The sequence below is a fragment of the Malaclemys terrapin genome, chromosome 4, assembly GCF_027887155.1.
Source record: "Malaclemys terrapin pileata isolate rMalTer1 chromosome 4, rMalTer1.hap1, whole genome shotgun sequence".
Lineage (NCBI taxonomy): Eukaryota > Metazoa > Chordata > Testudines > Emydidae > Malaclemys > Malaclemys terrapin.
The window spans coordinates 71,008,984-71,026,005 of record NC_071508.1 but is presented as its reverse complement, the minus strand read 5'-3'; the positions used below and the strand labels follow the sequence as shown (position 1 = coordinate 71,026,005).

At 40.8% G+C, this 17,022-nt stretch overlaps 1 protein-coding gene across 7 annotated transcripts in view; it reads right to left on the bottom strand.

The window, feature by feature from the left end:
- Positions 1-2,857: 2,857 nt before the first annotated feature.
- The window catches only part of ANO1 (anoctamin 1), a 134,578-nt gene continuing 120,413 nt past the window's right edge, over positions 2,858-17,022 (bottom strand). For all 7 annotated transcript variants that reach the window (XM_054027989.1, XM_054027990.1, XM_054027994.1 and 4 more), the window contains 4 exons: positions 15,178-15,230; positions 11,725-11,909; positions 8,515-8,620; positions 2,858-5,759 (listed from right to left, as the gene is read on the bottom strand). In XM_054027989.1, coding sequence (XP_053883964.1) covers positions 5,499-5,759; positions 8,515-8,620; positions 11,725-11,909; positions 15,178-15,230 — 605 coding nt within the window. In that variant the 3' untranslated portion in view covers positions 2,858-5,498. The remainder of the gene's footprint in view (positions 5,760-8,514; positions 8,621-11,724; positions 11,910-15,177; positions 15,231-17,022) is intronic.

Here is a 17,022-nt window from a genome sequence, read left to right as displayed (position 1 = left end):
GAGATACTTTTAAAGTGTCCTTTAGGTCTTTTAAAAAAAATGATGTCCCATTTAAATAATTACTTTCTTTCCCTAAGTATGTGTCTGTTTGGCTAAAATAAAAAAATACTATTGTAATTTATTACTGTATTAAAAATGGCATATTGTGTTTAAGTCTTGAAAAATAGCAGCTTACATGTGAAAAGAATTGTGCAAAATGAGTAGAATAATAGTGAATTTTAAGACACATAAGGATAAAAACAAGGATAGTTCTTTACTTCTGAAAATGTCATTGGAAAATTAAAATGCTTTTAAATTATATAAAAGCGTTAGTGCTACCCAATCCTCTCAAGTAAGAAGATGAAAAGCAAATTTTTATTATTAAATATCATGCAACAACCAGAAAGATCATTAGCAGCTACAGTACCATACATCACTGAAGGGTTAAAAATAAAAGCGTATCTGTGCCTTGACTTGAGTCTTATTTACCCTCAAGCAATTTAAGTCTGCAAAGTATTTGTAGTGCAGTAACTTAGAAACACAATGACAAGGAAATCCAGAACGTTTAGTCTTGTAATGTCAACAGAATAGGGTGTGAGTAATTTCCGCTTCAAACATACAAACAGAAATTGTCTTTCCTACTTTTGTTAGTGAAAGATAAGTAGTGTATTATAGCAATATTTTAAAATGTTCTAGCTAAACACTTCCAACTCTAATTTTTCCTGCCCTTCAGTCTCCACTTGCTAAGTGCACAGTGGACTATTACTTTTCTATTTCACACAAAGTTATATCTTTGCATTCAACATTTTTTTTTGCCCCTTGGAGAAAATTGCTTTTGCATTTGTGGGATCACTAGCATTCGACATTCTCTGCAGGAAGCAACCCTAGTGTGCTAATTGATAGGATGTCAGAGAGCAGACACCTTCATGTTAATGCAGTACTCAGCTGAGGGAGATGCAAGTGCTACCCATCTTCACACACTGGACTCCTGCCCGCACTGTAGCGGAGAATCACATTCAGGTCTTTGTAACTAGTACTATTATTTCTTCCTCACTCCCAGAACTCTGGTTGTGAATTAATGCTCACCGGTGTTTCTGTTTAATCTTTTATGAACATAATCATTCCTCAAACTGTTATCTGAAAGGTGAAACAAACTTGCCTCCACGTGCACCAAGAATATAAACAGAGCTTTCATTAGCATCAGATAACTAACTGAATTCTCATCTCTATGGCACACCTGCCTCCTACTTTATCAGTCTTTCAGAAGTGACAGAGTCAAACCAACCACCAGTTAATCAATGCCTTATCGTCTTTTTACAAGATTTGCTCACTCCGGTCCAAATCTATTACCTGAATAACATGAACTGTGACTCTGTGTTTGACATGGGTTATTGTTAAAGTTTGTTCTTAGTATATTTGATAAGACATCTTTAGTACAAAACTAAGGCCTTACCTTTGTTTGGATAACACACCAGCCCAAGCACAATAATATAAAACACTGCACATTAATCAGGCCACTGAAACCAATATTTCAAGTTAAGTGTGTGTGTTTTAATGCTTTTCTGATTTGGGGCCTTATAGGTTATATTAAACTCCTAAAAATAAACGATGTAAAGTGTCTGTGTGTAGTCTAGGAACACTTTTCAATATCCAATATCTCAGAACATTACACGCTACTTTCTAGTTAAATTCTAAGTGCACTGATCAAAGTTAGCTGAATTGCAGATTTTGGGGGCTGAAAGAGAAGACTGGTATGAAAGAACATTTTTTCTTTTTTGCTCTACTGGAAACTCCAATTCAAAGGCTGGAGGACATGAAAATTAAACTGCTAAATCCAACCATATTAGTTGAACAGGTCTGACAACTGCAATAAGAATATAATCTGCACAATCTACCCCTTTCCTCTTCTCCACTCTTCCACAATCCGAGATAAGTTAAGCAAAGAGCGATTTGAGAGAATGAGCCAGTGTTACTGCTTTAGTTTTACCCTGTGGTACAATAACATTTTTACCTGCTATTCAAACACACATCTTTGCCAGGAGTCTAATTAAAACGATGCTAATGAAGACTCTTAGGTGCTGAGCAGCCTCAGCTCTGACTGAAGTCAATGGGAGATGAGGGCAGTCAGCATCTCACACAAGGGGCTAACAATCAGTGCCGGTGCTAGTCCATTGGGGGCCCTCAGCAGGAATATTTTGCTCCCCCAACACATTAATTATGAATAGTGCTTGAACTGCTCAGGGCCCTAACTGCTTAGTCTGCTTATGCCTAGCACCAGCTCTGCTTACAATAGTATCTATAAACAGATTGATTCATGTATAATGGCAGAAAGATTTCTCAGCTCTTGTCACTAATACCCACACAAAGCACAGCGTAAAGCAGTGGTGGCGGCCTGTCAGGGTAATCTGCTGGCGGGCCGCAAGACAGTTTGTTTACATTGACCATCTGCAGGCACGGCTGCCCGCAGCTCCCAGAGTGACCGCGGTTCGCTGTTTCCGGCCAATGGGAGCTGCGAGAAGCGGCGGCCAGCACATCCCTGAAGCCCGCACCACTTCTCACGGCTGCCATTGGCCGAGAACAGCAAACTGCGGCCACTCGGAGCTGCGGGTGGCCGTGCCTGCAGACAGTCAATATAAACAAACTGTCTTGCGTCCCGCCAGCAGATTACCCTGATGGGCCGCATGCAGCCCGCAGGCCGCAGGTTGCCCACCACTGGTGTAAGGAGTACTGCATGTAACAATATTACTACATTTATGCAAACTGTAGTGCATTCATTCAACTCATTTTCCACGTCTCTCAAGTCCAACAATACTCATGTTTGCACACAGTCTTTGGTGATGACGGGGAATAGAATCTGTCCCACAGGAGAAACTCTTGTATATTTAAATTTATTCTGAATAAATGTTCAACAAAAAAATTAAAGCATTTACTTTTCTTAAAAAATGGTTTCCATGAAAGGATTTTTATATAGTCATCTAAGTAGTAATACAGTATTTATATACAAAATCTCATTTCAAACAAACAATTTACTGTACAAAAGAAAGTATAACCATCAGTTACTCTTATGACTTCAGCAAATAATAACATTTATGACAAATATGTACTTGGGTATAGTTTACTATTTACAGGAATGTCAGTATTAAGCCAAGAATATTAGATAAATTATTTACAGTTGAAATTCCTTCAGAGTAAGTTCCCTCACATTTATCTTCATCAAAGGTGTCTGTTTCTTTCTAGAGACTCTTTAGGTTATTCATGAATGAAATAAAGATTATATTTCTATAAGGAGTATGGACAAAACTCTGCTTGTCTTACTCATGCTAGTGACTCTGCTGCAGTCAGTGAGCCTGATTTTGCATACAGGTACTACCAGGCATAGTGCTTACTCTGTGTGAGAATAAATCAGACAGGATTTGGCCCTATTTTACTAAACATCTCAAATTATAATTAAAAAAAATAGTGACATTCCTGCAAGTCAAAATATTAGAGAAACAAGCATTAACAAAATATAAGCCCTTTATTAATACAAATCTTTGGTTGGATCAATATTTTAAATTAGTTTTAACAATATTTGGTTATTATAATTCACTTCTTTCCACATAATTTCTCTTCTGGTGTCTTTTTGAACAGACTACAGAAAAAACATCTGAAGGTAATCACATACTTTATAGTAAAACCAATAAATATTACAAAACAAAGTGTGGTATTTTTAAAGTTCTATTTTAAATCTTTAAATTACGTTGGCAAACAAAAATAAAGACACCCTTCCCCCCCCATTTATTTTCATGAAGTATAAGTCTTTTGACATTTGATTTTGGAACAAACCATACAGTAGATAGACTGAAACTTTTGGTTTTATTTTAGTTATTTGGTTTAGTTTATTGTTTAGCTTGCTGTTTTCAGTATAAGTGCCATGGACAAGAGAAGGTGTTAAAGGGAATGAGGTTAATTGCACCAATATTATTAGGAAGTGCAGTTTATCACTAGACAAACCTTAAACTAAAAATTTACTATACATGAAAAGAGTTGCACTGATGGGGTCTGGATACGCATTCCAGATAAGGATTTTAGATTTATTTTAAGGAAATGTCTATTTTTTTTGATATATATATATATATATATATAAATTTATTTTTTAAGACAAAATAAAAGTCCTGTAATTGAAGTTCTGATCCTGTAGTTCCAGAGTAGGCAAAACTTCCATTAAAGACAATAAGATCATATTCACACAGAATCTACCCTTACTCTTCCTGGCATAGTCTGTGGTAGATGTTATTAGTATCAGAAAGTCTGCCATGCTGGGGAGACTGTAGCCAAGAAAAGTGGCTGTGACATTGTGACCTCCTCTTCATTGCAAAGGAGAGTGAGCTATAGAGAAGGAGCTGGTGAGGAAAGGTGGATTCAGTGTATCCTTTCAGCAACGATGGTGCCTGGATATTAGGTGGGGCAGTGTAAACTACTGTAGCTATACATGTGCTCATTAATTCAGGACACTTTTAAAAATGCTCCACAGTGCTCTGGCTGCTGGGAAATCCTATGAAATTGTGCTGCTGCTGTGCTGCTACTGCTTCAGAACCCTTAGTAGACTATAACAAGACCACAATACTGTCTAGGGCACTAGAGCACCTGCATCAACATGAATCATTCACCTGATGAGCTTTTTGGGTCAGTGAAGAGCTGTCAGTGGCGCACAGAGTTGGGGTTAAGGTTAACGTGTTCTGCGCTGACTTCATCTTCTCATTTTTCTGAGTGGGGAAGTGCCCAAATGGAAGACTCTAGTGCACAGCAGACTGCTAGCAGGGTCCCTATGGAGTCCCAGCTTTAAAAAAAAAAAAAAAAAAAAAAAAAAAAAAGCTATTCTCTCTCCCCTCCTCCCCCCATCCCTGTCGATGGGGTGAATCTCCCAATGGGTAATTTACCCTGCACCAGCTTCAGTGTATATAGCCTAGTGACTGTAATGGGAGTTTTGTTTGCCTAGGATCTGCAGGTTCAAATCCAGATTATGTCTGGCAGGGGAGCTGACCTGCATCTTTTGAAACTGAAGATGCCTTATAAGGTTTATATTGTTTCCTTTCTCCTGTTATATGAAATGCTAGAGCACATTGTAAAATTGACTTTGCATATATTTTGTAGATCTGCCCGAAGCCTTTCAGGAATGGACTGCTAAAAGATTTAAAATTATGATTTGAAATTTACTTTGGTTATTTCTTAATAAGCTAAAGTCAGATTCTCAGAGAACATTACTAAGTACCAGCATTTTGTTAACACACACTAACATTCATAGTGTTATCTAACTATGAAATATAAAAATTCCCTGCATTACTTAAAAAAGAAATTCCTATCTGCAATAGAATGTGGCCTTCCATATTTGTAAGAAGTGCACTTCTCACAAAGATGGGAGCAAAATGGTTGCACATACTTAAACATTCACCTGGTTGTCCATAAATCAAGTCTTGCCCTTTAAGTGATGGCTTGTTTATCAATGGAATGCCTCAACAAAACAAAAATACCCTCCTCTTCTATACATCAATGTGATATGAATGGCAAGAGGACATGCTCCCGCTTTGGCTCCTTGAGAGCTTGGGGCTGTGGTTGTTACAGTTTTCACCTTTTTTCATGTCCTTGTCTTTCCAGGTTTCTAGCATTTGCAGCTTTCCCTGTTCTTCTTTCATGAACACCTCCACCATGAGAACTTTCTCTTTATGAATCTGCTGACTAATGTCCTTGGGAATGTCTGGGATAATCCAGTCCACAAAGTCACTCATAAACATGACCAAGTTCTGAAAAATAGATTTTAAGAAAATGTTAGCAAGGTCAAATGAAATGAGAATATATCTATATAGATAGATAGATATTTAGATTTTTGTTGTAGTTCAGAAGGGGCAATATTCTAGGCTGGGCCTTTCTCTTCATCACAAGTATGTTGAAAGTTCCACGTGTTAGCTATTTAGCTTTCCCATCACTTTCCCAGAGGGGAAAATGGCAGGGCTAGGTGTCCCTGACTGATGCAGAAAATATACAGTAATGAGAAGACAGAGGGAAATACTGTAGTTGGTATATGGCTATTTATGCTTGACATTAACAGTGCATGAAAAATGACTAAGTAGGCGGAGATTTTCTGACGGAACAGTTCACTGTTACAAAATGCTGATTTGACAAAACAGAACATTTCATGGGAACATAACCATTTTGTCAAAAATGTTGATGGAATAGTGTCAAAATGTTTAGTTTTGATTTCAATTCTGATGTTTATGTAATCCATTATGTGAAATATTTTTATTTAGCAAAAAATACAGAGATTTTGGCCTTTTCCTCCCAATTTCAGAAGAAATCGAATTTTGAAATCTTGGCGTTTCCCATGGCTAGAAATTCATTTTTTGGCCTGCTCCAGAAATGACTCTAGATGAAATCCACTCAGGACTAGCATAGCAGCCTATGTATCACTTAAACAGGCTTGGTTTAAATAATTTTGAGGCCCTGTGTTCTATGGAAATTGGGGACTGTGATGGGGCAGAGCGGCACTGCACTGGTACCGCAGGGGTTAACCCTTCCTGTCTAGCAGAGGAAGCCATGCCCCTGAGCCTCTGCTGGGCATGCTCCAACTGGAGAACAAGTATAAAAACCTGCAGAGCTGCTCAGTCTGGGCTGACTGCTGGAGGGGAAGGAGACACGCTGCCAGCTCCCAAGGAGGGACAGCCTGCGCTCCAGGATCCGGAAGCCAGCCAAGCTGGGATGCACCCTGATGCCCAGACGGAGTACGTCACAGCAGGGGAACAGAACGGAGGACCACCCGAAGCAGTGAACCCAGAGTTTATGGTAGGAAATGACCCAGGGGAACTTAAGAGGAAAACGGCATTAGAGCCTCACAGATGCTCGGCGTGTTTCGGGCGGATCCCCGCTGAGCTCGTGGCAAGGGGAACTTGCCACTACCAGGGACCTGGGTCGGGACCCGGTGGAGAACGCGGGCCCAGGTCCCCCACACCACGGGAATCATACAGACTCTGGCCACTAGGCCACACTACCCTGTCTGAGATGGGTGATTATATGGGCTCTGGCCCTTGGGCCACACTACCCTGACACTTGGGCAAGTTACCCGGACTCTGGCTGCTAGGCCACACTACCCCACCTGTGAGGGGGGAAATTATATGGACTCTGGCCATTGGGCCACACTGCTCCAATGCTAGGAGTAATTTATATGGACTCTGGCCATTAGGGCACACTACCCTTCCGAAGGGCTGATTGCGTGGCCATTAGGCCCATCGGGCCGCCCACAGAGAGGCGAGCACACGAACTTGGGAGTGGTGAGGTTCCGACACCCCATCCCACCCCTGCCACAAAGGGGCGGTGTGGTGCCAGGCCTGCCACAGGGACCTACATTCAAATTAGGTCCAGTGACCGCCACACCTCATCTGCTGTCATGACAGGGGTGGCTGGGCCAAACCTGAGGGATGCTGTGACTGCTTGAGCTTTGTTCCAGCTGCTGCCAGATTTGCACAAGATAAATAGAGGGCCGTTCAGCAAGCACACCCAACCCATACATACTTACCACACCGAGCCCCAAATGCACCTCCCGACCAATATATACACCAACAGCCCTTCCCTAGTCCCACTTATCCTGACAGCCCCCCATATATCCCATCAGCCCTGACATACATCCCCCCCACTGAAGCCCCCAGAACCACAGCCCCAGTTGCCATAGCCCCCACATCCTGGCCCCTCAACATGCCCCACTGTCCCCCAACAGCCCTCATAATTCACCCCACTGCTTCTTAACATTCCCCACTTGCCTCCACCTCTCACCCACAGCCCTAAATCCCGTCCCACTTGCCCGATAGCCCACCAACAACTTACCCCCAGTCCCTCACCCTCTGCCTTGGGATCTTCCTGGGGGCTCACCAGTGGGACCCCCATTCCTCCCTGTCCCAGCCCAGCACTCTGCTGCTGTCCTGGGCTAGGGAGGCTCCTCCTAATCCTGGCCACCCAGCGACTCTCTTCACTCCCACTGCCTGCCCCCCGCTCGCAGGAAAAGACGGGCAGGCGGCCAGGCCAAATTTGAATGAGTGTCATTTCTACATGGCACATGGGGTCACAGCGCCACTCAAGTTTGGCCCATTGCAATGCCACCCATCAAATCCGGTGAGCAGAGCACCCCCTTTGTTGGGAGACCTGTGCAAGTGTACTGAGTGCACATTGGTTACTCCAAGTCTGCTCTTAAATCCTTTCTTAACCCCTGCTTGTAGGATTTAAATGGGACCTGTGTGATGCCTCACCTCCCATTAAAGTTACTGGTCTATATACACTGCATGTGGTGCAGGGAGCAGTGTATCCCTGTGGAGGATACATCCTGTTGCTGTTCAGTGGCTTTGCATCATGCTTGAGAAGGTAGTGAAGATCAGTGCCCTCAGGAAGGACCTCTGACTGGTAAATGATATTCAGTGGACTCTCATCTCATTTAGTTAAGGAATAGTTTTATGTATGTATATGTGATGTCTCTTTCCTTGTTAGAAGTCTGAAAAGATTTACATCGAACAGTACCTGAAAAACTATCACAAATGCTAATCTTGCTGCTAGGACAGCCCAGAAGTCCTTTGAAATTTCATATTTGTTTTCAGACCATGGGGGTTCTCGGTAATCTTTGTATCTGTAAAACAAGACATAATAAATCAAGGATGTTGTTTTAAAATGTTCACACAATTAGGATTTAGTACGGAATATGCATTAAACACTAATTCAGACCTTCTTGATACAAATCCCTCTTACAGAAAGGCTGTGTAAAAAGCCATCCAAACAAGACAAAACTAATACAGCCTTGAAATGTTATGTGGATTAGAAGATGACGATTCTTAAATGTTTATGCTTTCTGATCAGTATGAACAATATAAAGAGTAAAGAGGAGCTGAGCTGCAAAAGTCAGATCACAATCTCAACTTCCAAGTTTGGGAGGTATTTTATGTTTCAGGTGCAGCTATAAGAGCAAAATACTGATCTCAGATTGATATGGTGGATCAGAACTCCAATATTTAGATTTCCACAGATAGGAAGAACAGAAGATTGGAGTCAAGCTCTTGCTGAGTGGATATGAAAGAAGAATTTCACCATAGCACTGGCTTATATATTCTATGAATCTGATGTATCAACAGCAATTTTATTTTGTTTTTAAAAAGTATCCTGACCAAAAAATGGAAGAATTTAAATTAGCACCATTCTATTATATATGTATCCAGGAATTATATCTCCATATTCTGAAATGTGATTTTACAAGAAGAAAGGGAGTGTGAGAGAAAGATGGAATGGGAATTAAAAAGGGACTTGTAGGGAAAGGAGAGAAGAAAATATAGTGCTGTGTATTGGGTCATGAAGCCTACTCTTCCCTTCTAGTCATAATTCTACACTGAAAACATTTCAATCAAACTGGTATTTCCTCCCTCAAGAGAGATCATGTCAGGGATACAAAGGAAAGGTAGGCAAGAGTAGATAACCAACTAGAATCAGTAAAGTTTTCACTTTCATGTCACAGTAAAAGTGATTTTTAATTTTAATAGGCATCTTAACAGTAACTTTTGATTTCTTCGATAGTTGTAAATAGTGTAAATTAAACTCTGAATGATCTGTCTTTTCCCCCCCTCTTGTCAATTTCTGTCATTTTTCCAATAGAAACAGACCAAAATCCTATATTTTTTTTTTCTGTAATGTCTAATCTTTGTCCTTATCTTTGCTGTTTGAATTGATCTCATTGCTGCTCTTGGCTTTGATCCCCAATTGCAGGCTTGAGAACATTTTGAAGCTGATGCATATCAAAGTTAGCCTAGGCAAAGAATGCATTTCAATGCTGACCCAGATTTCTTGACCAGCTGAAATATTAAGCAAGAATTTTCCTTCAAAAACGTGAATAATATGTAACATTTGTTTTGATCACACTAGTTACATGTATATTAGAATTTTAGATGGGCCTAAGACCAAGGATTTAATTCTGTCAGTGCTGAAGTCAATGGGCATTCCACACCAGGAGGGATGGCAGGATTGGGCCCATAGTGTAGACAAAGTTGCCATTATTGTCAGCTTGAACTACTGGATCAACTGGACAGTATGATAAGTAGATCTTGAAGCAGTATCATTGCATTAGTACATCATGATTAGAGTTGGCAGACTTCAATTTTAATTTTTTTGCATTTTTGATTAAGATGGATTATTATTATTATTTTAAACAATTTCGATTATTAAAGTTGTCGGAAGCTAAGGGAGATAAGGTTGTGGTTGGATTTAGGGAAAGTGCTGACAATGACGTTGCAGGGAATTCCAAGCACTGACCGCTGGGCTGCAAGGACCCAAGGGCTGAAGGGCCCAAGACATTAGGGAACAAGGTGCAGAGGAGGCTTCAGTGCTGGCCCAGCAAAGCAGAGACCCCCCAGCCAGGACTGCAATGAGGAGGATGAAGACGAACTAGCGGCCTCAGAGGAGGCCACCTTGCTGCTGAATGGCTCCATCCCCAAGCAGGAGGCATTCAACAGCAGGGTGGCCTCCTGGTGGCCAGAGGCTTGTCCTCCTCCTTGCGGCCTTGGCCGGGGGGGGGGGGGGGGGGAGAGGGTGTCTTTGCTCTGCCCTGCCCCACCAGGACCATAGCCTTCCTTGCACTTTGTGCTGAAGGAATCCAGCATCACTGGCCCAATAGTCACATAGACTCTCTGCAGCTTCTCTGCGATGGCCCCATTCCCTCACTTCTGTGACAGCAAGGCTGCAGATGGCTCTCTGCACTGTTGCAGAGCCAGAGACATCCAATCTTTGCAGACACAAGGTGCATGGGGAAGGCTGCGCTTGCACCATTTGTAACCAATGGATATTTCCCCCCGCGTCTATTTCGATGCGGCAGTTGAAATCGATGTTTACCGATCTCTATCTATTTAAATTGATTCCTGCCAAGCTGAATCATGATGCAATATTGTGAAATCTTGGCAAAATGTCATCTTGTTGCCCCAAAGCATCAGTATGCTGTGAAGTGACGGCATCAAAACATCATGTCACAGCACAACATTATGATGTGATGATATTTTACAAGCCTCAAAAATATAATCATGGAAACATAAGATCTCAGTAAACTGGCACTATCCTGGAACTAGCATGTTCCAGAAGACCCTCATATGATTACAGAACTAGAGGGAAATACTGGTAGTGACTGCAAATGATGCAGAGGCTTTTTGGTCAAGCAAAGGAGAAAAGTGCTTTGCACTGATTCACCAGCAGCTTTGGATGGCTAAGAAGTCTTGTTGCCCTATCCTGAGCTTGAAGGATGGTGGTTATTACTTTGTAAATGTGGAGGAGAAACTCCTAAACTCGCCAATCATGCTAGATCCTGAAGTTGGATAGAGGAGTTACATACAATGTTGGAGGCTTGGGTTTTTTTTTTTTGCTCCTTCCTCTAACACAAATAGTTGATAAATACTTAGTCAGCAATAAACACTTTGCAAATGCCCTGGCAAGTATTTAACATTTACATGGTAAGCTCATTTTTTCAAACTAAGCAATGCATATGCTGCAAGTGCTGTGGTAACTTTACCTATATGCAAAGATTTCAATGGTAACTGCTCTCTATATAGGATAAAGAAGACTGAGCTGCCAATAGACTACAACAGGACCTAAATCAGGTGGTATGTGACTGTGTAACTAAGAGTCCCACCAGACACATGAAGAAGCTAGTACCTCCATTCAACAGGGAAAATAATTTAAAATGGCTATCATTCAAGAGAGTACCTGCATATCTGAACCACGTAGCCAAGTTCCATTGGTTCATTTGGAGCTGTTCCTCCTTGAAAATCGCTGACATTAAAAGAGGATAGCGTATGGTTCACGAAGCCATGCATGGTGCCATTCTCACTGTACATATACAGGTACACGAGGCGTGGAATGAAGTCAGATGTGAATGAGATCACAAATGCCTAAGCCATAAGAGTAAAGAATGAATGCAATATTCAGGTAATGCTTAGTGGATAATATACGCAAGTGTATCTTCCCCACATAATGCTTATGAGTCGAAGAAATGTTATGCAGTGGGCTGATTCAGACAATAAGTCTAAGTCTGCAGTCCAAAGGATGCTAAGGATATGGAAAACCCATCAATGTGATGTTTGCTGCTCAAGTTCCAGAGCTGTGTGGTGTCAACTCTAAGTAGCTTCATGTTGGCTGAGATCTCTATGTAAATAACTTGAGCTCCCTGGGGTATCCAGACATTGTCCCCTTTTTCATTACTCAGTCCCCATCACCCTTATGTAGCACAAAACCTCTATCTGCTATTCCTCGAATTCCACAAACACATGTACTGGTCCTGGACACACTACTTTTTCTGTTCCCACTTCAGCTCCCTCCCAACCCCTATCGCAAGCCCTCACATTCTGTATTTAGGGTAGGCAGAGAAGATTGCAGACTGAGCTTTAGGCCTTGAAGATGGGGGGCTTCAAATAAATGACCTTGTGGAGACCCCAGATTTGTTTCAGTTGGCCCTGCATATCAGATAATAGTTGATCACAATAAAAAGGGAACAAGATCTCCTTGTAGCAAAGCTGCTAAAGATCACTTCAACTTGATCAATGATGATCAGACCCAGACTCTAGAGCTTCTTAGACTTTGCAGGGTTTTTTTTGTTTGTTTGTTTTTTGTTTTGGTCTTTTGCTATTCTTAGATAAATGACTAGAATAAATAAATAGCAGGTATTTTTCTTATTAAATACCAGTAATGTTTCCAACCTTAAAGGCGTCTTAGATTTTACTGTGCTTTTCTGTTGTGTATTAATTATATTACATCTATGACTGTACAAAATAACTTGTGCAACATTGCTAAAAAGCAAAACACCATGCTGTTTCCCTCTGCTCCAATTACAACTGGTCCCAGATGGATTGTATAAGCTCTGATTGATTGCTCTGGATGTACTTTTATGTGCTGCAAATAACTTATGGTGAATCAACTCTTTAAATGCCCTCTGCTTTGCAAAAATCTGTTAATTTTAATGGAGGTTTTTAACTAGATCAAGATAAAACAGCAAGCATGTTGGGCCAGATGGCCTTTTTACAGTCACTAAAATTTCTTATTCTCCTCAGGTTTTATAAATAAGCGTGATACACAGAATACAAGGGCAGCCAATTTAGTTGTGTTCTCAATACCTTTTGGCTTTTCTCATTTATCGCTATCATGAAAAAGATTGTAATTTGCATGCAGCTCATGTATGTATGCAGTACAAAAAGTTTTACTTATGCTATGATAGAAAACAGAGTAGATAGATTAAAGTAAGGAGAACAGCAGTGGGTAATGCCTGAAGAGAGATTGCAGGGAGGAATGTGGGAGAATAGGAAGAATTTTCTAAGGAAAAAGAGGAGAAGCAGGAAAGATGAGAAAGGGGAAATTAAAGGCAGCACACCAAAATAGAAGACTGATTGGGAACTAGCTCTGCCAGCAATTCTGGGTGCTGCCTCTGTGAAACTTCCCTGCTTGGAAATAAGGGCTTGATCCAAAGTTCTCTGAAGTCAGTGGAAGTCTTTCTATTGATTGCAATGGGTTTTGGATCAGTCTTCAGTGGAGAAATCACTTCCCAAGCTACTGAGGTGCATGGTGGAGCTAACCTGCTTGGAGGGATGGTGATGGGCTATATGCTCTTTGCTATCCTGAAGACCACTTCAAGAGTGGCACAGGCCTCTGAGTGGCCTCTCATCTTCTCCTTCCAGTGAGAAGAAGACTCCACAGTGACAACTGTCTAGTAGCTAGAGAGGGAGCTTAAAAGTAGAGCTGTGCAAATAATAGATTTGTTTAGTCTGTCAAGTCTAAAAATGCAAGAAAACAATTTTGGGTTGACCTGAAAATGGAAATTTTCAAAACTTTTAGTGAATAGAAAAGTTTAAAAAAAAATAATTTTGGGTCACACAAAATGTTTTATTCTACTCAAAACAAAAGGCTTCATTTTGATTTTGAGCCTCTCTTTTTTAATTTGTACAAAATGAAATTCAAGGTAATTTCAAAATTAAAAAGTCATTTTGAATCAAAATGTTTCATTTGAAATGTTGAAATGAAACATTTTTACTTTTTCAGAATTTTTTGTAGGTTATTATTATTTCTTTTTTTGGACCAAAGCAATTCAACAAAATCTATACAAATTTGCACAATGTTTTTCCTGAAAAAAGTTTTGGTTGAAAGATTTCATCCAGATCTATTTGTAAGGTAAGGTAAGGGGAAATCACATCCTTAGAACTTAAGGCTGGGAGAAAACCAGAGACTCCAAACCTGTCAGTATTCAAGATGAGCCACATATCCAGCATGGTCTCCTCTCTTGTTGTTTCTAGACCCTCTTTTCACCTTGTTTGTAACTTTGACACAGATCTAACTTTTGTTGGGTGTGAAGGGACTGTGAGATGAAAGAGTGTTTGTTTATGTAACATGTGTAATATATACACACACATACAAACACAGAAAAATGTGTAAATGTCTAACTTTCGTTTAGCTATTCTACTGTTTTAACCCCAGTCTAAACGTTTTCTGAAGACTCAAATGATCCAAAGCAGTCTTATTGTATGACACATTGAAGTAGTCTTGCATGTTTTCCTAAGGGCCTAGTCGGCATTCATTGAAGTGAATGAAAACATTCTTATTAATTTCCGTAGCTACACAAAGTCCTAAAGACATGGATCATATCACATCTTCCTAATAGGAACACATCATTAAGAGCCAGATCCCCAGGTGGTGTAAACTGAATGCAGTCAAGCTAAACTGACGTACACCAGCTGCAGATCTGGCCCAATAAGTGTAGAGGGGTGACAGGTTTTTTTAATTAGCGTTTGTTTAAAAATGTGGTCAAGGAAAGATACTTGCAAAATAGCTAGACTACTAGGAAGCAAGTCCAGTTTAAGGTCAGCAGATGCAGTAAAAATAGTCTGGAAAAAGATGCCAAGACTACCACTGATTATGTTTACTATGGCTTTTATTGCAAATTAGCGTTTAGTGCTGAACCTTTTAATTTTGCAAGTTTTTATAAGGCATAAATAATATATGATACACTGTGACAATGTAAAACTAAACCCTGGACCTGATTCTCTAGTCCATTAGCTTGCTTTAAATCATGTGACTCCACTGATTTCATTGGAGATTAGTTAGAAGAAAACCAGTGTAATGGAGTGGAGAATCAGGCCCATTGCATTCAAATTTTACTGATAAAGAATTACTTACATTTATTATTACAGCAAGTTTTCCTACACCTCTGAGGATATTATACCAGATTCCTACGGGAAAGACAAACATGGTAAATGCTTTCAGATTGTTAAGCTTATCATTGTTAACTGAAACTCCGTACATCCATATTTAGACACCTGCCTCATTTTTAAAAGCACCTGAGCCAGCCACTCTTTTGTGGGGGAAGGGAAGGCAAGGTTACTGCAAAATGGAAGAGAGTAGCAGATACATAAGGAGAAAAATCATGAAGTTTGATCAAATGGGCCCAAATAATTTTCAGGAGGAAGGAGGAAAAAATGACACATGGGGAACTAGAATCTCCACAGAAGATCTCTTTGCAGAATATATTGCTCTGTTGAGAGTACCAATCTTAAGGGATCTGTCATAAACCAGGGCTTTCCACATGGATGCCTTATTTCTTTGCATTGCCTCTGCCCTCCTCACCAGCAGCATGGTTCCAATGGAGCCACTCCGGTAAGGTTTCTCCTTGCTGCCCACTTCACTGTATCTGGGAACCTCTGAGCATGGTTTCTGCAGTATGGAGGCTGTGCATTCAAAAGATATACTGACAGCATATTAACTTAGTATCATCCTTGGGGGTGTGGTGGAAGGACGATGCACAAAGATCACCCAGTCTCCCCTTATATTCTGTGGTGTCTTGGTATAACACACTGACTTTGTGCATGTGATAACGCACCCTACCAGCGACTGTCCCCCAGGATTGGAACAACCTTCTGGTTACTAATCACAGTTAAAAGAGTTCTCCTTTAGCTCAAGTACTAGGGGCCTGTGCTTTTGGTGCTGAATGTCCCAGGTTTGATCTGTGCCAATGACTCTGGTATCTGGATGTATAAAGCCACAGTTCATGACAAAACTGCACCCCAGCTGGGACTTGAGCTTCTGTAGCCCTTAGACACTCAAGAGGATGTTTACTATACATAAAGTTTCCAGGGACTAGCACCTTGTAACCTAGAAAATCCTATGCAATTAAGATAAACCCTGAGCAACTAATAAGTACAGGGGCGCTGGAACAAATTGTATAGTGGGGGTGCTGAGAGGTATTGAATCAAACTGTGAATCATGTATATGATGGAAACCACTTCAAAAATCAAACGGTGCGGCAGCACCCCCAGCATTCCTAGTTCTAGCACCTATGAATAAGCATATGGTAAACTCCACCTTTCTCATCATTTATTCTGAATCTGGTCATTGTTAGTATATTCTATTTAGCAACAGTGACTTAATTCATGTTTCAGAAAAACTAGGGTAGTAGACAAATGCATCTGTTTTTCCGACAGAGTTGTAACAGAATCATATATAGGGCCTTCTCCTGCTCCTGTTTAAAGGCCAATCTTGGGCTGTGTACAAGTTGTGCTTGGTGAAGAGCTCATTGTGGGGAACAGGAGCAGGCCCCTGGTCACTGCCAATGATTGCAAAGGATTTCTATTGGCTAGAACATCCCCTCTCATTATGCATGCTCCTCCTTTCTTTTGGTTGATTCCTGTCTCAAGCCTTGTGTGGTTTTCTTCATGACAAGGTGATGTTTTGGCCCTGTGGAACCTTGGCAGAAACTCAATTCATCTGAAATTCTCCTAAAAGATCTCAATAGCATTTCAAAAACACAGCAGTTGCTGAAGAAGCCAGGGAACTACAGAGAAAAGGATGTGCTGGTGATGGCAAAACTTGACAAAAAAGAAGGGAAAAGACCACAGAGACAATCCCTCATGTATCCTTCAATACCTAGGCACAATGGAGAGCATTTAGAAATGCCCCAGAACTGGGGAACACATTGTATGGTAATTAACAGTAGATTTTCTTTGCTCATATTGACTTACGCTATAA